Source organism: Manis javanica, chromosome 5, assembly GCF_040802235.1.
Source record: "Manis javanica isolate MJ-LG chromosome 5, MJ_LKY, whole genome shotgun sequence".
Lineage (NCBI taxonomy): Eukaryota > Metazoa > Chordata > Mammalia > Pholidota > Manidae > Manis > Manis javanica.
In genome coordinates, this window is record NC_133160.1 from 141,189,782 (window position 1) to 141,214,650 (window position 24,869).

General features: G+C 39.0%; 2 protein-coding genes across 18 annotated transcripts in view; both read right to left on the minus strand.

Annotated features, from left to right (window-relative positions):
- The window catches only part of RHOH (ras homolog family member H), a 48,339-nt gene extending 35,148 nt beyond the window's left edge, over window positions 1-13,191 (minus strand). For 2 of the 5 annotated variants that reach the window (XM_017674523.3, XM_073237724.1), the window contains exon 1: window positions 11,796-11,959. The gene's annotated coding sequence lies outside the window, so the exon portion shown is untranslated. Of the gene's footprint in view, window positions 1-6,031; window positions 6,366-11,795; window positions 11,960-13,155 lie in introns of those variants that run through there. The other 3 variants (XM_017674520.3, XM_073237723.1, XM_037003095.2) reach the window with 2 other exon arrangements.
- Window positions 13,192-16,455: 3,264 nt separating this feature from the next.
- The window catches only part of N4BP2 (NEDD4 binding protein 2), a 125,462-nt gene continuing 117,048 nt past the window's right edge, over window positions 16,456-24,869 (minus strand). For 10 of the 13 annotated variants that reach the window (XM_073237722.1, XM_073237720.1, XM_037002601.2 and 7 more), the window contains one exon: window positions 16,456-24,680. In XM_073237722.1, coding sequence (XP_073093823.1) covers window positions 24,461-24,680 — 220 coding nt within the window. In that variant the 3' untranslated portion in view covers window positions 16,456-24,460. The remainder of the gene's footprint in view (window positions 24,681-24,869) is intronic. The other 3 variants (XM_037002602.2, XM_037002611.2, XR_012131758.1) reach the window with 3 other exon arrangements.

Here is a 24,869-nt window from a genome sequence, read left to right on the forward strand (position 1 = left end):
TGATTTATCCTTGGTTTATCATGCCAGGTCTCAAGAGACTAGTGACTCTGATGATAAAGAATTGGAAACTTTTTTAAGGTGAAAGAATCACCTCAATGTTAAGTTGGAAGAACCCAGATATTAAAGGCTATTTGCAAGCTTTGTAACAATCGCTAAAGTTCTTCTAAACCAGGCGAAGCACATAATCTCAGAACCTTGGCTTCTGTTACTGCAATGTCATTACTCTTGATATGTTTGCTTTGTGATATTTTGTCATTATGACATATGTCTAATTATTATTACTATTTTGAATGCTTAAATTTTAACGTTTCTCTCCATACCACCCCCTGTAGTTCCCTTGTTCATAGTTATTTTCAGTTGGTCCAAACGCCTGACCAAAGGTGTATATAACTGCGGAAGAGAATTTGGTGGTACAAACTGTTTCCTCCTGTTTTTAATTTGTTTCTACACTTCAATACAGTAACTTGCCTCTTGTGGGCTTTCTCTGCTGTCACACCACTTTTACATCAGAAGCCCTTATCCTAAGCTTCAGGGTAACAGCCTTACCCCCAATACACACACACACACACACACACAGATACACATTCTCTTGGCCAATCCAAACTATTACCTTAAATCTGTTAGTATTTCTCAAAGTTTGATCTGCAGAACATATTTTTGGAGATCTTTATGATGCAGGAGGGCTTGATAAAAATGCAAATTCCCACCAACCCCCACAGACCAGCTGAATCAGAACACCATGGAGATGGAATGTAGGAAGCTGCATTTGTTAGCATGTCCCACAGCCTCCAGGTGACTCTCAAACACACTAAAAATTCAGAGCCATGATATAGAGGAACTATTTCCCCTCTGGCTTGAGCCCTATTATTTTTGGACCTAAATGTGATTAGTTGCACATTCATCTTGCTTATTTCTGAGATTAGCATCTCCCCAGTCTCTTCTTAAGTGTCCTCTCCTCTTCTTCTGGCCTTTGCCAGTTGCTTTTCTCTGGGCTCTTTCTCATTAGTACCCAGCCTGTCACTTCTTTCCCGAGCTGCCCTAAATAAACTGCCTTAGCATTCACCACTCCAGACTCCAGACTGCCTGGATCCATACCACTGTTACATACCCTGCCCAGGATGCAGAGTACACAACTGCATGTCAAAGGCAAACCTCATCTGGTCCACAGAACTCCTCATAGGCTTCCCCTTCAATATTAACACTGCTTAAGACCACTTATTTACAGGCCTTCTCCACATTTTTTAATGCATACATGTACTACTACAATAAATGAAATAAACACAAAATTCTACCATTTCACCCCATTTCTAACACAACAAATGCTTTCATTTTTTTACACTCATATTTAATCTTCACTCATTACAAAATCAGAATGTAAGTGAAATTTTTAATCCTGTTTTTCTAATTTAATACCATGTCAAATATATTTTCATAGGTACTGTACCTATTACCTTTAATGACTACAAAATATTCCATAGACTTAATGCTGCCAGAACCCCTTTGCTTAAAAGATTTTCAGATTTTCTGTTACAAATGATAATACAGTGAGTGTGTTCATGTATGTTACTTTTTCCTTTTTTGAATTATTTATTTAGAATAAGTTCCCAGGGTAAAATTAATGGATCACAGTGTATGAGCCTTTTAATGGATCTTGACACATATTGCCAAGTTGCCGTATTTGTGTTTTACGCAGTTCCTTATGCGGTACTTGGAAAAATGTTTAACAGGCTCTCCTCAAAAAAACTGGGGGAGCCCTGATTTGCCATTTCCATGGTGTAAATACTCCTACGACGGGCAGTTTCAAGCTGTGAACATGACATTACTGAATGCAGAGTTGGAAAGAGATGCTCCGTAGTACACCATATTATGACATTCCTATCATACAGATACATTGAAATAAATAACTTCAAGGGCACAGATAATAGTAGAATGTAGGAAATAATTAGGAATTAATGAGGTTTGAGTATTACCTTTCTTTTTAATACAACTTACTTAACTTTGAGTTTTAAAATTTGATTTTTCAGGGTGGCTTTATTTAATGATTGGCTTGCAAAATTTCTGGAAATACTACTATCAGTTCTTGCAAGCAAGGCGGGTTCCCACATACCACTGCAGATAGCTCACTTGGTATTTTGCAAGAGCATGTCTTATTTTATTTTTAATTAAGCCATTGCAAATTCACCTGATTCCCATCTGTGTCACAAACAATAACCATGCTTTTAAGTTAGCAGATTATGCAAAGTACATAATTAATAAAACATAATGCAAAAGAGAGAGAGCAGGAGCTCTAGCTAGGTCAATAAATTCTGCCTACCTTCTCCCAACACTCTCATCATGCATTCATTTAAGTAGCATTTTTCCACCAGGTCATCCATAAAAACTACTCAATCATTTATTTACTCAAACGGTAATACACGTGGACCTCATGGCAACTGTGGTGAGAACAATACTGCAAGTGACTTAACCACTCTCTTCCTTGGTGTTCTTTTCTACGAAATGGGGAAGAGGTCACTGCTGACTTCAGTTTTACAAGAAACTCCATGTAGAGATAACAAGACTCAAACTTGTGCTTTAAGGAGCAACTGAGCATTCCTTTTGTAATGTTTTGAAATTTTCTTTCAAAAGTAATTCATTAGTATTCTGTCTTGTAGGAAGGAGAAATGGGAGGGTGATTAGGCACTTTCATTCTTGAGAGAAATTTCTTTTCTTGAGGCTTTTCCTGAGTAATGATGAATAGCCTCTCTGTGCATATAATACTTGAGGATTTTTCCCATGACAATGCTCTACACATCCTCACACCTTTGACTCAGTCATCCCACTCCCAGGAATTCTTCTAAGAAATAAATTCAAAACAAAGGGAAATACTTTTGTGTGATAATATTAATCACAATAAAGGGAAGATAGTTTTGCTTCATTTCAGCACTTACTCAATTTACCATTTCAGTGCTTGAGGCCCTGGTAGGAGAGTTCTGAATAAGTGGCTCCCAAATGCTCAGCTGTAGAACAACTGCCTCCAAGCCTTCTGGAGGGGAAGGGTTTGCATTTATTATCACACAGATTCCTGAACCCCACTCCAAGGCTGGGGTGCGATACATGAGAATTGCTAGTTTCAAAAATCTCAAGGGGTTTTAATCTCCAGCCAGCTTTAGGAACTACATTTTCAGGCCAGAACCAGACCAATCAAATCATCCCTGAACAACTGTCCACATCCAAGGAACACTATGACATCTTATGTCAAAAATTTACTCAGGACTTTCAAGCAGCTGCTAGATTCAAATGCTAAGAGCCCCATGGAAGGAGCCTTTGTTTCTGGCACCCTTCCTCCTCTTATTCCCCCTTTCCATCTCTGACCCCCTCCTTGCTCTCATTGCCCCCCACCCAGCACCCAATACCATCACATTGTCTTCCAGCAAGCTCCACTCTGGCACTCCATTCTGACTTGTGTCCAACCCTTTCCACACACACAGCCCCAAACCTTCCTCCCTATGTCATTAATGGGGCTCTAAAAGGAACCGAATATTATTATTTGACCAAAGTAATTTGCACATATAATTGAGAATCCCCTGCATAATGAACAAACCAGTTTTATTCGCATTTTTTAAGGGGGCCTTACTAACTGAAAAGAATTTCCAGCCTCGGAGGTGGAACAGGAAAGAAGGATGCTTTTTAATCTTAGCTTTCACTCAGATCCAAGCCTCTAAGAGCCCAAATGGGCCCTTTGGGCACTCGTTGTCAAAATGGTCCCAACTCCTGATTTTTAGGTATGCCTTGCTAGCATAAGACTAAAATATCATAAAAGTAATCATTTAATTTAAGCTAGCCAAGGAAGAAGGGTCACTCTCTCTGCCTCTAATGCCGTGTACCTCTATAATTCTACCCAGAACATTCAGAGAGAAACATCAGCCACAGATGCCCACAAACAACACAGCAGCCACTCTGAGTGTTGTCTTCTAAGTCTGAGAATTTGATGCGGAATGGCTTCAAATGTCAATTTCTAATCTTATTTTCCTTTTTTCACATACATTATCACTACAAAACATCCAACCTTGGGCTTATTTCACATTTGGTGCTCAAAAAATACTAATTTCGAGCCTCCACATATCAGCCCCATTTTCCTTTGAAAACAATATTGGCGTCAAAAAGGAGACTTTACAGATGTCTTGTTCCCGAGGCAGAAACCATATCATCCTCCCTCTAGTGTCCCCAGCCAAGTCCTTAGTAAAAATCATAACAACTACATTTATTGAGAGTTTACTTTTGCTAGGCACTAGGCCACAAGCTTTACATCTTTTCATCTCATTTTATCCCTACAACTTGCTGAAGGAGGTATTTTCAGTTGTTATTAGAGCTACTTTACAGACGTTTTAAAATCAGAGGATTGAGGAAGCTCTGCTCCCGGGTTCCCACAGCTCAGAAGCAATAGCATGAGGATTCAGCATGAGGCAATCTGACCCTAAAGTCTAGGTTCTTATTCAGTATTTTATTATATGTATTTTTACTATCATATAGATGCAGATATTTCACCATCCAGAAAAAAAAAGTGCTCTGAATCATCAGAGAGAAAACAGCAGCAAATCTAATGCCTCATTCAGACCTGCAAAGTGAGTAACGTACTTCATGGAATCTTTGGACTGGCTCTTGAAGAACAGAGACCTACATATAGTTGGTCAACCAATTTATCCACCCAAGAGGAAGACCGCTTTAATTACCAGATGATTAAAGCACCTCCTCAAACATAAAGGACTTTCTTAAAAAGAAATGGGGGTCTTACAGGTACCCCAAGCCACACAAACCTTTCTCTGCATAAATGGTAAACTGAGGGAAGACAGCAGAGGGATGGCAAGCGGAGGCTCAGGGTCACAGACATGGAGATGCACAGAGCAGACCCCAGGATGAGGAGGCGAGGAGCTCTAGGCACCCTCTCACAGGGAGTCTTGCTGGCGCTGTGAAAGCTGAGGAAAGGGGGCCCAGTGGCACAAGAAGACTAGGACAACTGGAGTCTATTCTCAGCAGCCTCTCAAGGTCCCTCGTAACAGCCTAATTTCCCAGGCGTAGTTCCTGCCGATGTGTGAAAGAAACTTTCGCCGTTTCGCACACTGGGCTCCTCAGATGGGTGGGCCATCTCCTGGTCGGTCTCCCTTGAGCCTTTGCCCACACACCTGCCAGTGTGAAGTACCCTCCAATTCTCTATCCACTCCAATCTTGTATCTTTCCAAGGCCCATGTCTTCCAGATTACTGGGTCTCCTAGCCCTTACAGCCTTTGTCACCCCATTCATAACTTTTGAACTGTCTTCCAAATTTTGCTTCTCACCACAACTACTAGATTACAAGGTCCTTCAAGTAGAAAATTATATTTCTTTTATATTCTCTACAGAACAAACTTAGGATCAATAAATTATTATCAACTCCTTGTTGCTTGCTTATTTTGATGGCACCTTTAGTAAAGCACTTAAAACTAGTGAGTTCCCAAACTTTATTTAATTACAACCCAGGCTACTCAAAAACGAAATTTAATTTATTTTTTAAAAATATACTTAGGCATCATGCACCACTTTCAGAAACAGGACTTCAGCACTGGCAATAGGTGAACAAAGAAGCTAGGAATGCCAGAGCCAAATCAACATCATTTGGATTTTGGCCTATTTCTTTTCTGAATTAGAAAATCTTAAAACTCCTACTTGTACAACTTATAGGATCTTTAGGTTTACTTCATCAAATATAGGGTGATAAACCCAAATATTCGAGCTGAGTCATCGTCAATCACAAGCATATGAATTCTCCAGGAGAATATATGGAAAACCAAAAGCCAACTATTAGAACTTTTAATGTTGTAAAAACTACATGAATCTTGTTAGGACTTGGGGAAGGGGTAGTTGGATATCAGAGCAACTTCCAGAGTAACATGGTTCCATACTTTACAACAGGTAGAACAAAGTAATTACTGTGTTTAGACTAGAGTTAAAGCTAAATAAGTTAGAAAGAGCTCTCTTGACACTGAAGAAATATTATTTAAAAAAGCAAGAGTCTTACCTGTTGTAGAATGCCAAAGAAATTTTTTTGACACCAAAATGACTGACTCCGGAAGTCAAATTTGTTTCGTGCAGGTAGGTAAGAACAAAAGGAGTCCAAGTCCTTTCAGAGTTCTGGTTTCCTTCTACCACCAACCTCTCCTTCCTCCCCAAGAATGTAACTGATTCACATCTGAAGAGCTAGAAATGTAAGAGGAGCTGGTAGAGAGTCCAGCCCAGGATGGTGGTGTTTAGTGTGCAGGATGACTGAGGCAGCAGGAACAATCCGAATATGACAAAAGAGATTAGCAAGTTCCTGTACATAAGTCAATTTCCTGTAGCTGGCTTCTCTGAAGAGGGGGTTTCATCTATGTAGTTTTAGACTTGTGTGTGTGTGTGTGTGTGTGTGTGTGTGTGTGTGTGTGTGTGTGTGTGTCTGTGTACGTGCTCGCGCAAGAATGTGTTTCTCTCCATGACAATATGAAAACTTCCCCACATAAGAGGCAGAGTAATGCCTTTGCTGCACGGCTGGATTTGTGTGTACCAAAACTCCTGGGCCATTTCCCTCTTCGTTTCCCATCAATAAATCACCTACGTGAAACTGAGGAAGGGAGGAGTGAAAAAACAAGATGATTCTTTAAGGAAGTGAAATAAAGCAGAAAAAAGAGAAAAAATGTCCACTGCCCTGACTGGTCTTGGTTAATTTAAGCTTAGGAAAAAGCACCTAAGAACTTACACATCAGCTTGTGAACATACTAACTGGGGGAGGGGAAAACAGTAGGCGGGAGGTTTGCTTTGCTTTGCTTTATTGATAACTACCAAATAAGAATTTGGAAAGAACTGACTCAGCCATAGGGAGAGTTCAAGCAGCACCCTGTGCATTCACCCTTTCACGGATGGGCACCTGCATTATGAGGTTCATGACTATGAGCCATTTTCAGACTCCTATTTCATTATTTGTCTCCAAACACAAATATGCTTATTTTGTCCTGGGCAATCCAGGTATAGAGACCATCTGCATTTAAATTATGTTTAAGTTGCCTACATTAAAATATGTAACTTTCATGATGTGGTCACAATCCCCTATGCCTCAAATTCCTGAATAACTGTAAATATTACTGCCCAGGGTGAAATCTTGGTCAACATACCTATGTGCCATAAGGATAAAGTCAAAAGCATTCAAGTCAACAAAAGCCCCATACTGTGTGTAAGATCCAAGGCTGGGTGCTAGGGTTGGGGGTGGGAACACAAAGATGAACAAGATGGACTCCCTCACTCATAGCAGTCAAAAGCAAGTGAAGGAGAAAGACATGGCTGTAAGGGAGATGCCGTGACTCAGAATCTATTCACAGATTTCATGAAAAATCCTGGGACACAAGTCAGATAAAGGGAAAGTGCGTGCAACCATTTGCCAGTTAAAATAGCTACTGGACATCGACACAGATTCCCTTGTAATATTCCAGGGAGCACCGGCTGGCTTCCAGGAGGCCTCACAGAGCAGTACGCCTCATTTGAGGGCCATCCTTATCACTGCAGACTCAGAACCCTGTCATGAGCCTGATCGGTGCCCTAAAGTAAAGCACAAAGACCAAGACAGACATGTTCCCTGTCCTCACAGTACCTACATCCTAATGAGGAGGGAGACAAACAAAAAGTTTCAAATAAATGCCATAATTACAAATTGTAGTGATTATCACAAAGGAAAGAAGAAGCTAAGCCAGAGAGCAAGACAGTATCTGTGTCCTAGATGCAGTGAAAGACAAACTCTGTGAGCAGCTGACATTTGAGCTGAGACCTAAAGCCATGACTCTCAGCCCTGGCTGAAAATTAGAATCATTTGAAAAACTTAAAAAAAAATAACAGTCCTTATGCTCCACCCCCAGAGACTAGTTTGTCTGGGCTGGGGGGCCTGGGCATCAATATAAACTCCCCCCATCATTCTAATGTGCCACTACCACTCTAATGGTAGCGTGGGGAGAACAGGTGGAAGGGCTTTCCAAGCAAAAGCAATAGTATGTGCAAGAGCCCTGAGGTGGGAAAGCACTTGGTATGTTCCAGAGATCAAAAGAGGATTAACATGTCTGGTGTGCAGTGGTGGCAAGGATAAACAGTGCAAGATGAGCATTCTTAGAGATGGACACACAGTTACCAAGCCCACAGGAGACTCTTACATGAACCCAAGTGTCAAATGTTAATGTGCAGTAAGAACTCCACCTGCCAGGTAAGATCCTTAAGCCCTCTGACAAGCACATTATCTCTTTCTAGAAAAGTCTCCTTGGAAAGCCAGATCACCAGCCTGATATTATCAGGTAAGCAGAGTAACTTACCTAAGCATATGATGTTTTGAAACTTTATTTACCACTGGCTTTGTTCACCAAAGGATTTAAGGCATCTTATAAAGATACATACATCTTAGCAAGATTAAATTAAAGACAAGAAATGAAAAGATGAGGCCAAGAGAAATGAAGGAAAAAATTAAGCCAAAACCAGGGATGAGGCTGATACAGAAAATGTATGCCAAGTGGTTGTAAGCTTGTAAGCAGCTAGTGTGATGTGACAAATGCTACTACCATCTAAAACACTGAGTGCCACTGAATAAAAATTAATGTATGGCTCAGGATGGTGAGACCTTCCTGGCTTCCCAGTGCCAAGACTAAAGAGAAAGCTGGCCCCTGGATTCTCATAAGGAAGACATCTTGACTGAAGTGAAACAACATCCTTAGACTGAACACAGCCGATAACAAGTTTCATTAAATGGTTTCTTACATTTTTCCTCAGTGTAGGCTGATTTCAACTCACAAAAGAGTTGACTGAAAGCAATCCCAGCGTATGTTTAGTGGAGGCTCTGGGGGGAATTAATACAATGCGGGCTACACCAAGACACTGCTTTGATGTGCCAATTTAATGCAGAGATAAAGATGTTGGGTATGCTTCAGGAAATTCAGGATAAAAGGGTTTTCTCATCCAAGTTGCTAAAAGATTTGGGACAGCAGAGTTCAAAACTGGTTGTATTTCCAGCATAGATCCAGTGGTTTCTTAGTGTCCCAGTGTCCTTGGGAAAGCAGAGGAGGCAAGGACAGCTGCCTGCACGGACAGCCCCCTCCCCCTCCAGCAGATAATGAGACAAGATTCTGCCCTTTGAGAAATGAAGCAAGAGGTGCCACAAGCATGACCTATACGTGCAAAGGCTCAGGCCTTGTGCATCTTCTCCACAAAAAGATATGTATCGAGAGTCAGGACAGATGGGCTGAGTCCCCAGGCCCAAGCGCTCAGGCCATCCTGGACGGTGGTGAGGACACTGCTGTGTCCAGCTGCAAGCTTCCCTTCTCCCTCGGGGCTCCCCGGCTGACCCCTTTCCCCTTCTGATGGGCTTGCTCTCCTGCGTGTGTAACTGTAGCTTCAGATGTTCTCACGGAATCAGGTTCTGGGCTTCCTCCTGCTCCTAACAGCGAGAAACAGTTCTTTTCCTATTGCCTCTTAGAATCTCTAATCTTCACATATAATTTAATCTCAGAGAGGATTTTCTTGGTTGGGAGGTGCACAGGGGCGGGGAGCAGCTATCTAAATACCTTCCTTTCCTGGAAGTCTTTCTCTTTTGGTTCTCTCTCCGTCTCCTGCTCCCTCCGTCTTCCTCTCAGTAACCCCCAAGTCATTCTTGTAACCAACAGGGTAGTGGTGAGGGGAGGAAGCAAAAGAGTCAAAATACCAGTACCCACTACATGCTTACACACACACACACACACACACACACACACACACACACACACACACACACACACGCACCCGCACCCCCACCCCCACCCCCAGTGTGTCGGTTCTGATGCCATGTAGTCCCACCTTAAGACAGAGGTGGGGAAAATCCTGGGGAATTTAGAGTGGAGGGAAAGAGGAAACTCCTGGTATGGAGTTCCTGGGAGGAAACAGACTTTTGTTTTAAGGCATATTCCGGGAAGTCTTCCCTGACCACCACACAGCCACCAGCCGGACTAGACATCCTCTCGTGAGCTCCCCGGCAGCTTTTGTCTGCACCACCAGAGCGCTCACCAAACTGTCCCGCAGCAGCCGGTTCAGAGGCCCTCAGAGGCCTAGGCAGATCTCTATATAGGCACCCTGTAGCCACCAAGGAACAATAGATTGCTGAACAGTAGATTGGTTCTCATCTAATCCTCACAGTAGCCTTACATGGTATACATTTTTAAATATATTTTACACCCAAGGAAAACTCAGCTGGTTAAATGAAACCACATGAGCTATGAAAAGCAGCACAAACATTCACCGTCCGTCTGTCCTGGCTCTTCACACCCGTTTCCCAGTGGAGAGAGCTGGCCCACACAGTCGGAGCCCCGAGCACTCCTCCTCTGAGATTCTCAGTCAAAAACAATCCCAAAAGGTTAACACTTGCTTTCTCAAAACATCTTTGTTTGAAATGTCCTCTGATATGGCATGAAAACAGTCTGTTTTTTCTTTAACAGTGTTCTAAGAACAAGGACCATTTTTATTGAGGATTTTTAAATCAGAGGACATGTGTGTCCCCTGAACTCATGCCTAAGTGGTATTCTTGCTCGTTGCAAAGATGCTCTGACATTACACCAGAGAGAACTCTGAATGACAGCGGTAACTGTAATGAACAGCAAATCTTGGAAACCTCGAGACATCAATCATTTCCTAAAGTCTTTCTACCCTGGGTTATTAAGATGTGTCACATTCCTCTTATTATTAGTTTATTAACTGAAATGAATTAGATCTAGTGGGCAATTTTTAATGTTTACACAGACTCCTATTTGTGATACGCCACCTAATAAAATGAAATGTTTCAGTGGGTTCTGAAGATGAAAAATATGTACTAAACCCTTGTCTGAATGCTTTGAATTTCAAACCCAGGGCATTAGTCATACTATATTCTTACCCAGCTCCCCACCAAGTAATAAACAACTGTATCAAACCAAACCATGCATTCTTTCTGTTGGAGAGCTTTCGTGATGGGGATTATAAAATATTAGCTCTTCATGAGACAAAAAGCTTAATTCTTCTGTATAATACATCAGTGTAAAATGCATTCATATAAAATACCCTTTAAATTCTAAATACCAAAATATCGTAGGTATGCCACAGGCTAGAAATCACATGAATGATTTCCTCCTTGGGCATTTTAGTTCATTATAAACAACAGCCTCCCTAACTAGATAAGAATATCATTTTAAACATCTTTAGCTTCCCTCTTAGAGCCATAAACATAAAAACATTATTTCCCCCTGCTGTTATTCTCATCATCTATTTCTCTTGAACTGTTTTAATGTAACATAACATACTGCTTTTTGTTTCAGTGAATATTAGGTTCTCTGGATTCTCAACTGACATTTTTATCCTGGTTTGCTTGCCCTGTATAACTGTTTACTGAGCAAACATTTACATCCTGCTTCTTTTTATTGCAGAGCCATAATTCATAACAGTGGGGGGTCTTGTTGCAAAAGATGACAGCACCCAAAGTAATTATTTAAACTCAAAGTAATCATTCAAGCTATGGCTCCAATGTTATTTACGGTACAACCTTTTTTAATTGTCAGAGCAGAGCTAATATATAGTTAAATGACCATTACCCTTCAAAGCAGTGCCTTGGTAGTTGATGCACTTTTCTAACACTGCAGACCTTAGTCAAAGCACTTTTAGAAACTTTTTACAATATCCTTTTTGACATCCTTTAATAAACTACGGAAGAAAACCACTATCACTGCCCTCTACTCACAACTTGTTTTTGACTCAGAATATCACCTGGCTTGGTCACCCACCTTGTTCAGTGGATGTTGCTCCAAAGTGCTGCCTCCCAAAATCAAATCCACCCCAAAAGGACAAAAACTTGCAAGGATGTGCTCAGGCTCTGACAGCAAATCGAGAGAAGTTTGAAGCATGATGTGCCTAAGAGCAGTGTCTTTGGGTCAAGTGAACAAACTTCCAGGGGACTCTTGCAAAGTGTACAGCATTCGCTATGATGTAGAAATTCTGGTTTGCTTAAAAAAGAGGAAGAAGGCCATCACTGCTTTTCTTGCATTTGTATTTTACTCTGCCTTGATAGGGATCTTAGGTTTGGGCACAAACATCACAGGGTAACTGCAACTCAGCGCACCTGCTCAGAGCAGTTGGTTGCAAACGTTTCAGTTATAAGGCAAAGCCCAGTGAGTGCTCACCTGCCATCACTTCGAAACAACAGATCTCCTGCACAGTTCTGGAGGGCACAGGTTGAAGCCTGAGCCCAAAGGCAATGTGTCAATTTGGATCCAGAGAAAGAAAGAAAGATTCAAATCCAGCTCCACTTATTAGCAAGGAAGAGGCCCTGATCTTCCCATCTGGAAAACAGGTATAACAATATCTACCTTGGAAGGGTTTTGTAAAAAAAAAAAAAACAGAATGGTATAGTCCTTAGAATATAGGAGACACCCAAGACATGATGGCTATTATTAAGCACTCCAGTTATAGATTTTTGCCTTTAGAGATTTTTCCCTCCATCCCTACCACCTCTTTGAATAACAAATGTTGAATTTTAGAAATTGAGAAGCTTTGCCAGTGCCCAAATTCTGCTCTAAAATGAAGTTGTACAAGCTTATATATCATGCACAGGATTCTAATTTTAATGTGTTTATTATCCCAACAGTTTAAAAGTATCTAGAAATTTTAAAACCAAGTTGTTGATACTTTATTCCTTATGTATAATCTGAACAATCACAGAATCTTCAGAAATGCCTTCTGAAGTCATGTGCTCACCACATTACATATGAGAATCTATCCTTTCCTTTCTCATTCAACAAATATTTACTGAACACTTCATATAATATTTATTTAGCACTGCGCTAGGCACAGTGAATAATAACAACCACGAGAATAAAATAGCCTGCTCTCATGAGCTTACATCTACTGGAGAAATAAGCAATGAACCTGATAACTTAAGAATATAGTATGTTATAGTGTGCTAATTACTTAAAAGGAAAATAAAATACGGAGGAGGCATAGGAAGCTTGGGTGGAGTTCATGTTTAAATAGGATGGTTAGTATAGTCCTCAGAGAGAAGATGAGGGAGGTAAAGTCGTTTTTAAAAATATCCAATAGCCATTTTAATGTTAGTCAGCCTATGTCCTCAATTTAATGAGCACTTACTCGCCTTCTCCTCGCTGATGGAAGGTCTGCTTCCTCTTCTGCCCGTACCTGGGAGAGACAGGAGCCTACTGCTCAGCTCTGCACAGCAGCCTCCCCTTCAGAAGGGGGTCTTCTGGGTGCTCACCTCCTAGCCCCAGCCCTCCACTCAGCCGCTCACTCCCCCACCTGTCTGGTCCTTTCTGAGTGTCTTCTCTGAATCTTTGTTAAGTCATTTTCATGATGGACTGCTGGCCCCTAGAGAGAAATATATGACCAGAGTTAAGTGTCTAATGGAAAATCCCAGGATAGTAGGAGTTGCCTTGTTTTTCAGCTTGCTATTCTCTACTCCTTTATCTTTTTAACAAAGTCATAATAAGTTAGTAATAATAGTCACAGTGGCCTACCATTTATTGAGCATTTAACATATGTCAGTAAAGCACTTTATATGCATTTTCTTACTTAACTAGACCAACAAGTATAAGTAAGGTAGGTACCATTGTTATGTTTGCAAAAGAAGAAACTGAAGCACAGAGAGCTTAAGTGTCTTGCTCAAAATCAGGCAGGCAAAAAATAGCACAGCCTGATTCCACAGCCCATCTTCTAATTTCTTTATGATAGTAGTCAGTTGAATTTTGCCAGTATATTTGATACCCTTGACTATGGGATACAGCTGTATTATTTAAATACTATTTATTAGGTCTCTCATACCAGGTGGAATTCCAACCTCCCAGTCTATTTGCCTGAATTCCACATGGGTTATTGATGAAGACTGACTTTAATCTTAAAAAAAAACAAATATTTTCCTTTGCCGTCTCCCTGCTCCTTGTGTTTTTAAAGAACAGTTCTTTGCCTGTTTTTGTCTTTTTATCGTATCTAAGATGCCTTTCATTTCCATGCTTTAGTTTTAAGCATGAATTTTAGAAACATTTGATTTTAGACACTATTTTTATTGGCTACTGCCACTTTACAAAGAGACGAGAAGAATTTAACCCACTACTGTATTGCTGACAATGTGAAGAACATGGAAAAATGTCTTCATAGGCATCCCTCTTGATGGTGTTCACTTGAATAGAAATATCATATTTGGCTCGTTGGCAAATCTGGAATAACTTGGCCAGAGCTTTGCAAAGCCAGGTACTCAGATTAGCTCATCCCTTCTTCCTTAGCAATTAACTTCTCTGGAAATATCCACTTGTTCAAATGATAAATGTTGAGTTGACTAAGTAGAATTGTGAATGCCACATACTTTATTACTCATGCAACCTTTATGAAGAGACCTAGCTTGAAACAACTGTGTGAATGTTTGTACTTACTTATAAACTGTAATTAGGTCCACAGACAAAAACAAGACATCGTTTCATCCATCTGAAACTTGACACATACTATTGGCATTACTCATCCAGGAAAATAGTTATGGGCTCAATGAGAGACAGGTGTGGGCAGTACAGGTAATCACTTTTTAAGGCACTGATTTCATCTCTGCTGCTGGTGCTCAATTCTAAGAAGCAGGCAACTTCAGCTCACTATAAATAAATAAAAAATTTAATGATGTGGGAACATGCTCACAATATACTGTTAAGTGAAAAAAGCAGAATACAAATCTTGAATTTGATTTCAAGTTGTTATTATATATACATATGTAAATATTAATGGAGGTAACCTTTAGGGGACAGGATATGAGTGATTTTTATGTTTTCCTTTTCCCTTTTCTAGATTTCCCGTTTTCTGTAATAAACATCTATTAATTATATGAGCCAGATGGGGGGAAATTATTTCTCTTTAACTGTGTTCAAGTTTACCTAAGTTTTCTCCATAACCCTTATCGCTGCTTCAGTCGCAATACATTTCGTGTAATAACCAGTGATTTTTATAGCAGTTGATTCTCAGAGGAGAATCACTGAACCACAGCTGAACCTTGCAAAGTCACCTTCCTCATCACTCAGACTATGTGGGGTCACATTTAGATGATTCTGACCAGATGCAAATTCCACTTCCATATTGACTCCAAAAGCAAGGCATTCCAGAGACTTCTGCATTAAACCTTTTAGAAGTCGTGCTTTAAATTTCTCTTAAAATGGAAATCATAGCTGGGAAGACATCCTAGGCTACCTAGTAGCTTTATCTGCTCATGGGAAAGATAAAGAAGTACTCAGAAATAAAGAGTGAGGTTTCCGGGAAACTTATTCAGTGTCTGAGCTCAAAAAGAAAGAGGTAGTGGGAAATGCTTGATGCTTATTAGAGGAAAACATGTTTGTAACAAGTGCAGTCAACGATTGCAAGATCTGGTTTCAAACTAAGCCTGCTGTTTTGTTATTATTGTTACCTAAATTATTATAGCTGTGCATTTTTTTTTAAATCATTTTGGAGAAGGGGGATTTTTTTTTCTGTATATCTTCTTTAATGAGCAACTTCTGTTTAAGTGACATTTTAAATTACACATAAAAATGTCAAGATTAGTCATAAATATCTATTCTTTTACTTTTTTTTAAAAACACATCTTTTAAAAAAGCAAAATTTCTATTAAGACATTTTTTTGCAAATAAATTTTAAGGTCTCAAAAATTTATCAAAAACAAAATGGTTTTTATAATTTTGAGCAAATCTATCTCTATAACATTTATTTAAAATATAAAATAAGATTGTTTTTCTCCCTATGCAATTACCGTCTTTTAAATTAATCTTCTAAATATAAAATAATGATTTTTTAAAGTGTTTTGGAAGAAAAAGATTAAATTTTAAGATTTCTTTTAGCTTTTAATTTTTGTTCATACTCAATTTACAACTTCTAAATACTTAATGTATGTTATATTTGATCCTCACAAGATCACTATAAAATAGAAAAAACCAGTATTATTATTCTCAGCAACTTCATTTTATAAATGAGAAAACTGAAGCTCAGAAAGGTTAAGCACCTTATATGGGGCCCTACAGCCAGTTAGTGAGTATAGATCCATTTACTTCTATAGCATTTCCCTACCAGAAAACAAATTACTTTTCCCTAATTGATTCATTAAAAGATTATAAGAGGTACACATTGAAGTGAGACATGTGAGAAAATCTGTTATTTTAAAAGGGTCATATATTTATAAATATAAAAAAGTGAGATGCAAAACTAAAGTGTACAGTAAAACCCTAATTTTACATAAAAAATTTTATTCATATCTGAAAGACTAAAATAATTATATCAAATAATAATAGTGATTATCTCTGAACAATGAAATTGGAGATGATTTTTTCACTTATTTTTCTTTAATTTTATACTTTGTTTAACAATCAGTAAAGATTAATTGTATAATCAGAAAAATAAACATTACAAACTTTTTAATAAAGTGCTATAAACATACAGTTCATTCTCTTCAGTAATTCTCTAATGTATTTGGTTTCACTTCAGTTTTTTGGTTTGCTGCTGGGAATTTTTTATTTTTTAATAAAAGGCAGATGTGGTTTCAACGTAATTACAAAAAAAGTAATGTGAAATCACAACGCTGAATTTTGAGGGCTTGGTTCTCGATTCTCACCCCTGTAGCAACATAGAGCAGGTTTTGAGAACTTAACCTGAGAAACCATTTCTATAGTTTCGTCTCCACAATAAATTCCAATCTTTAACTGTTCCCTTGGATGACTATCTGCCCCATAGCCATTTCTCCTTCCTTGCTAAAAGAACCTCTGTTTGGGGATGGGCAAAGTATGCCAAATCAAGAAAAGAATCATGATGTCTGGTCTAAGACAATGGAAGAGAATCTTCTGGTTCCTGGTTTCCCAGCTTCCTTTGCAGCTATGGGTACCATGTGATCCATTTTACTCAGTGAAATATTCAGAAGTCTTCTTGGGTGCTCCTGGGAAAGGTGTTCCTCACCCATTAGATCAAGGAGACAAGTCAGAAAGCATCTGTCTTCCTTTCATGCTTTGGGTGTTGTCATACCAGACTGTGATGCTCTGAGATCTCCATCAGCTATCTCAGGACAAGTGGGAAAGCCAAAGAAACTGCAGAGACATGGAGCCAGAACATTGTTGATCCATTCACCACCTCTTAATTTTTATTATGTGATATAATTAAATGTACTATCTAAGCCACAGTTCATTATTCTAATACTTGCAACCGAGCATCTTCTAATGATGGAGTAACAAAAAAAATTTGAAGTTGAAGCTATCAACATTTTACAGAATGTAAAAAAGTTAACTGATACCCAACCTACATGGCCAACAGTGTAGAATGTCATATAGAAATAGTTAGGTGCATACAGTATTATATATCAAATATATCTCAATAAAGCTGAAAAATAAAAAGAAATGATTTGGTAGGTTATTTTATTGGGAAATTTCCAGTTATTTAAAAGTAGTATTTAGGAAGACCATGGGGCCACATAAGGAGATGCTCATGATAAAAGATTATATGGGGGAAAAAGGAAAACAGGAGTTGGGATTATACATGTATTATAATTACAATAATGTTTTCAAAGTCTGTGAGGAAACTAACCAAACCACTAACAAAAATTTTCTTGGTGTTACGGAGTCCAAGCTGGTGCCTTTCACCACACAACATGCCAATTAGTCAGGAGACAAATTGTTGGGCAAGGAAAGCATCTTTATTCAGAAAGCCAACAGACCAATAAGATGGTGCACTAATGTCCTAAAGCACCATCTTAACTTAGTGTTGATTTTAAACTTTTTTTATATTAGGGAAGGGGAGAGCAGGAGGTGATGATAGATCTCAGACATCGGACATCAGAAACGGTCTGAGGAGGGCTGTGAAACTCCTTGTCCTCGGCTGGCTGACTCCAGTCATGTTGATGACATGGGTCTGGCGGTGATGTTCCTGTAAGGCCTGTCACTTTTGTACATACTTTATCTTCTCAGGGAAGTTAACTTTCAGGTAATGGGAAGGTTGTATCGATCTTAAGTCACGAGCAGAATTCCTTTTGATGATTAGCAAGCATATGTGCAGGGCTTTGGGCTGAGCAGAAGCTTTTTGACCAAAAGATTTAGGCAGCAAAGGAGACAGATACAATATGAAGGCAGAGATGCCAACTTTTTCACTCTGTTACATTGGGGTATAGGATTGCCAATAGATTGTTTTATCCATTCCTCTATTTTCTGATTATTGGGCCTCATCGGATACAATTTTTATATTAAAAATATAAAATAAAGTAACTCCTATAGACAAGCAATATAAATCCCTGAAAGAATTCATATCAAATGTAAGAAAATATTTGGCTCCCTATTGTCAAACTCAAATTTCCCAGCTGGACTTTCAAAGCCCTTCCTAATATGGCCCCTGCCCACCTTTGTAGCCCCATCTCCCACCACACACCCTGTTCCAGCCACAGTGAATACTCTTTCATGCCTTCATGCATATTCTTGCCTCAGCCTGAAAAGCCTTTCTTTACGTGCAAGGTAAACATTGGTGGTTGTGGCTGAGACTGCTGGTTATTCTCCAAAACCTCTTTCCTCAGTAATAGAAAATAATTTTCAACTTAAGTTGAAATTTTAAGCCCAGGTTAAGGGTTACATGTCTCAGCCTCCCTTTCAGTTGGATGTAGACATGAGGCTTTGTTCTGGCTGCTGAGGTGTGGGCAACATCGAAGAATAGAGGAAGAAGTGCTCTCTTTGTCCATTTCTTCTGAGATGCTTAAGTTGGAGCAACCAATCTGGACCATGAAATGAAAGCCAAGAGTTGAGCTTGGAAGAACAAGTTAGAAGAAGGCTGAGTCCCTGAAGATTGTGTTGTTGCCTCACAAGCCCTGGAGCACCTACCACAGGGTTTCATCTATGTGGAAGAGAGAAATAGACCCCTATCTTGCACATTCCACTGTTGTTTTGGGGTTTTCTGTCACATACAATCTAACCTAATCCTAACTAATATATTAATTTGTGACAGAGGCTAGTAGAAAAACGCTTTCAGAAGAGGCATGACAACAGTATGACTGAATTGCTATCTAGAAGAAATGAACAGAAAGTTGGGAATTTGGGGCTGGCATGCACAGGAAAACAGGCTGAAGAAGAGAGAGGAGGTTAGCAATGATAATCCAGGGCCACCAATGACTATTTGGGAGAGAGGATGGGGGAAAGATTTGGCCAAAGAAGTTTTAAGATGAAAGATGACTACAATTAAATATTAAGTCACCTACAGTACTTGGTTACAATGTAATTCTCTAATGTAACCACCGAATTTTAAATATGTTTAATATACACAACACCCTGGCATGAGCAGATGTTTTGGAAAATCAACAAAAAGGGGTCAAAGCAGAGTAAAACAACTGTAGAAGTAAAATGTCAAAAGGCTAGACACTGGAAATCAGAGCTTATAATAAACATAAGCTTCCCCAAATCTCCATAAAAATGGGTAGAAATGCTGAATTTCCCACTCAATATGGAATTTTTAGAGCCAATGTGGTACATATATTAGCATGTTTAATGACAGATACATATATATTTGCACCTCTTTTTTTGTTTACAGAATGTGTCATGCTAGACATATTTCTTTGCAGTTTACTTTTGTTTTGGTTTAATCAATCAATATGCCATGGACATCTTTCCAAATAGGTTAACTTCACCTTTTAATAACAGCATAGTATTCCATTAGATGGAAGTACTCTGATCAATTTAACTAGTCTATATTGATGTAAATTCATTTTTTTTCTATTGCAGAAAGTGCTATACTTGTCCAAACAATGTAACACTTGAATGCAATTGTGCATGACCAATTAAGTACTCCTGTGGATAAATGACAGGTCAGGAGACTGCACAATTTTGGAGTAGATGTATTTTTTATTGCAATAGCTATTACTGAATTACATTCCAGAGAAGCCCACCAATGATGTATGAGAGCATCTATTTGCCTGTACTCTCACCACTAAATACTACAAATCTTTTTCTTTTTGTTAGCTGAAAAGTGGTAACACACTAATTATTAGTGAGCTTGAACATCTTTTCACCATATTTGCTCTATTTGTATTTCTCTGAAATGCATGTTTATATCCTGTGTCTATTTTTTCTATTGCATTCTTTATTATTTTCATATTAACTTAGAAAAATTGTTTATAAATTAAAGATATCAATAATCTATGTATATTTCACAAAAAATATCTCTCGGTCTGTCGTTCATCTTTTAATTTTCTTCATAGTGTCTTTGGCCATGCCCAAGATTTTAATTTTAGACATTGTTTAGAAAGACTTTACCACTCTAAAATGTAAACGATATTTTCCTATATTTTATGATCATTTTTTTCAAAATTACATGGCAATAATGTAACAGTTAAAAGTACAACTTCTCCCACCAACCTGCCTGAGTTCAAGTCTTAACTATGCTGTGTAACTTCAGGAAAGTTTCTTTGTGCCTTGGTTGACTCAGCTTTAACTGGGGATATTAATAGCATCTAAACTTCATAGGACTGTTATGAGGATTAAAGAGTTAGTACATACAAGATGCTTAGAACATGCCTTGCAACCCAGAAAGTTTCAGTGAATATTAGCTACTATTATTTTGCTGTGTCTTAATGACAGTAGTTTCCCAAAATATTTTAATACCTAATATGACCCATAAATAAACACTCCAGAAATACATCCTATCCTTACAAATGATCTTAATCTTCCTGCCACCTGCCTATACCAGTAAAAATGAAACTGTAACTGAAGGCAGAAGGAATGAGAGGGGCAGGGTGCCATGCAAATCAAATAGAAATACCAGCTGCAAACACTCAACAAGCTATAAGCAAATAGAAAAACATATGGTAGCAACTATATGTTTCAGCTGTGGGTCTTGCCCTGACACCTCCAATTTGGGGAGGTTGGAGGCCTGGGTAGTGCTTAGCTGAAGCTAAGCTAAGCACAAACAGCAGCTACGCAAACCTGTCTTATCCCAGCTGAGACAAATGTGCCTTTCACATTCAAAAGAAGCTTGTCTTGTATATAGTTAGCCGACAGAGTTAGCAACTCTAAGGCATAGTCCTGGGCAACTTTACATTGCTATTCAGACAGCCTGATGGATGTCCTTGTTAGACATTGAACCTGAGAGACCAAGATTGTTCATTGTTTTTACAGGGCTAACATGTGTGCCCATGTTTTGTTTATCATCACTGAAATCTACCAGAAAGGCACATGCTGCCCCAGTATAGCCAGTTCTTCTTATGATTCTTTTTTCTCTTCCATATCTATGAGTACCTTTTTTGGCCTAAAAAATAATTTTTTTTCTTTTTCTTGGTGAGTCTTACAAGAGTTTTCTCTCTAACATTTATATATCTTGAGGAACAGCTTTTGGCTTTACGTATCAACTCTTGTTATATTTTACTTTCTAATTTATTTTATCTATTTCTGATTCTTACCTATCTCATTTGCATTGACACTGACAGGAAACAGAATGGTAAAGATGGCTTTTAGATTGTCCTCATTTCTGAGCAAACAATCTCCGTTACTTTCTTTGATTTATTTTGTTGTTTTCTGGTTGCTCAAGTTAAATATTCAGTCTTTTTCTTTTCAGCTACTCTCATTTCATAATAAAAGCATTTAGTTGTGGCTTTTTTTTTTAAATTTCCAAGGACAGGTGACCAGAGCAGACAGCAAGGCTACAAATGATGTATAAACTTAGAGTTGTTCTCTCAAAAAAAGGCCTGTGTGCCAGATAACTGCAGAGAAAATGGTAGACTGTTAATATTGAGAACAACCTTAAGGAGAGTCAAAGTCCTATGCTGTTCAAATGAGAAATCTGATGCAGATAATGATATAATATGTCTGATATTAAAAAGCCAGACATCCTCACACTAGGTCTCCGCTCTAGTTGAGCAAGAAGTATTAAAAAACAACGTAATGGAGAACTACTTCTTTCCCTATTTCCTTTCTCTCTGCATGATAGTACATCACCTAGTATCCCACAAAGAATCTAGTAAACTTTCCTTTCATAATCAACCCAAGCTCAAAATACTGTGCAAATTCTGTTTTCAAAGTTGAGCTTCAGCTAAGCACTATCCAGGCCTCCAACCTCCCCAAATTGGAGGAAAATTCTGGAAAGCAGAAAAACAAAGTCTACTGTTGGTGACATCTACTTTGTGAATTCTAGATGCAAGCACAGGGAGCTTTAATAATTAATGAACTCAGTGGGAAAAAGTATGTAACAATTATTTGGGCATTTATTACGGTTCTGATCCTTCTGTTTTCTCCCAGTAACCACAGAGTGACCTTATGGCCTTAATTTAATCCTGCAGTTCTTAACCAGAGCTTGGGGAGAGGTGGAGTAAGCCTATCTGCACCACCTTGGGAGTTTTTGTCAATATTATACACTCTCCACTCCTGGAATGATTTACAGTGATCTAATCAAAGAAGAGGGAAGACAACAAGAGACGAAAAGGAATCTAGGAATCTAGTTTGAAAACAATTCAAAATGAGGACAGATGTTCTGTGAGGAAAATTTTGATTAGCATGAATGTCCAACAACAGAAAAATAAATTATATTACAGGCATCCATATTGTGGAGTATGTTTATAACTATTATAATTACTTTTAATAACATGAGGAAAGATGTGTAGTTTAACTTTCATTGCAAAGTGCAGGATACAAAAATATATACATAATATCTCAACTATTTAAATGTTTATGTACACAACAAAAAGGTTGAATGGGAAAGTCATCAAAATGTTAACAGATTTTTGTTTTGAATGGGATTAGTGAAGAGTTTTTAAATTCTTTTCTCTTTATACCTGTCTTTGTATTTCCAGTGTTTTTCTCAGAAGCATTATTGCTTTTACAATCAGAAATAGATCAAGAAAGGTTTTATAGGTAAAAACTTCAAATCTGTGCTTTCTCTTTTTTAAAAATCAGTTCCAGAGAGAGAAAAGAAATAAGAAAAGGAAAATAGAGAAGGAAAGGGAGGGGAGGAGAAGAGAAAGTTATAACTTAGAGAAAAGGAAATGTTGGTTTACCAGTAGGGGTGATACTCAAAATCTTTAATGCGAGTCTGGTCCAGGCTCCAGAGCAAGAACAATTTGACTACAGCTAACTGGTTCACTTACGCCGGTGTACTCCCACTGCATGTCAGATTGTTTTCAGGCTCCCTTTAGAAGGGAGGTGTTGCTGGGAATATCCTGACCATCACTTTGAACCTTTGAATACACTGTCTCCTTGCACAGAGCGCATTTCCCTCTATCTGCCTCTGTCAAAACCCTGCTCAGGTGTTTTGTCTTCCATGAAGTCTTTCCTGGCTATCCCAGTCAAAATACACTTCCTTCTCTGTTCCCCACACCTCTAATGCAGTACTTACAATAAACACTTCCTCAGGGAATAGTAATTATGTGTCCTATTATCTTATCTGCTAGTCTATACAGCCCCAGCAGGGCAGGGGCTGTATCTCACAGGACCTAACATGGTAGAAATCACATTTGAATCCTCATCCAGCTATTTTAGCAAGGATGATATTATTATTGACTCTTTGTCATCACAGGGTACCTTCCAAAAAGTTCGTGGGGTTAGGGTAGCCAATTGCCTTTTGCAACTTTGGGTTGCAGATTTGCTCACATACAGGACCTGAACAGCTTACTGAGGTGGTAAAACAGACAGGTTTCCTAAGTCAGCCCCTCTGAAAAGAGAGGGGAGCTGGCCTAATTGCAATGGAATTCCTTCTACTGATGGTGAGAGTAGAACTAGATATACATGAAAATGCTCCTTTTTTTCTGGGGGCGAGGGAGAGAGCAGGAGGGAATGGGGAAGCAAAAAGGCTACATCAGGGAGGTGTCATCTGGATGTACTCTCAGAGGTACCTATAGGGAATACTGGGTGATGCTTTTGCAAAAAGACAAAAAGGTTGCAGTGAAATAGTCAGTCACAGACTTAAGCACAAAATCAAACCCACTACATTAGTTTGCTAGGGCTTCTGTAACCAAGTACCACAGACAGGGTGGCTTTAAGTTCAAGGTCAGGGTGGTGGTAGGGCTGGTTCCTTCTGCGGCCTGTGAGGGAAAGGTCTGTTCCAGGCCTTTCTCCTTGGCTTGTGGATGGCTGTCTTCTGTGGTCTCTTCATATCATTTTCCCTCTATGCATTTATCTCGCTATCTAAATTTCCCTTTTTTATAAGGATACCAACCAGTGTATTAGATTAAGGCTCACCCATATGATCCCATTTTAACCTGATCACCTCTGTAAAGAGCTGAATAAGATCACATCTGGTAGTGTTGGGGATTAGGACTTCAACAAATGAATTGGCAGCAAGGGGGCCGGGAGACAAAATTCAACCTATAATACCTACTCCCAGTTTAGGGGATAATCCAAAACCAAACCTAGACATCATCAGACAGGCTTGAACTGCTTCTCTGGCCATACTGCATGGGAACTGCCGCCCAGCATTATCCCTGGGAGCAAAGGTAGCAGAAACACAAATCATAGCAGCAGTAGGTGAGGTACAAGACAGCACTCATGTTGCCAAGGAGGCTGGCGATCTTCTGGAGCTTGGCTTCTGTTTTTCTGTCTAGCTTCTGGCAGCAGGGATAGGCCTGCCACAAACAGTGACAATGACATATGTCCTGGTACTTCAGTCTGGAGGGCTTTGCATGGGCAGAAGAGAGCCTGAGAAAAGTAGAAGTACAGTCCTTTAAATATGCAACCCAGCAAGATAGGCTAAACATATCTAAATGTCTCTACCCAACCCCAACATAACTGATTAAATCATAAAACTGGACACCACTGAGTAAAATACACTAATCTGCTTTCACCGCAATTAAAATTGAAGTCTCAAATATGTTTCAAAAAATAATT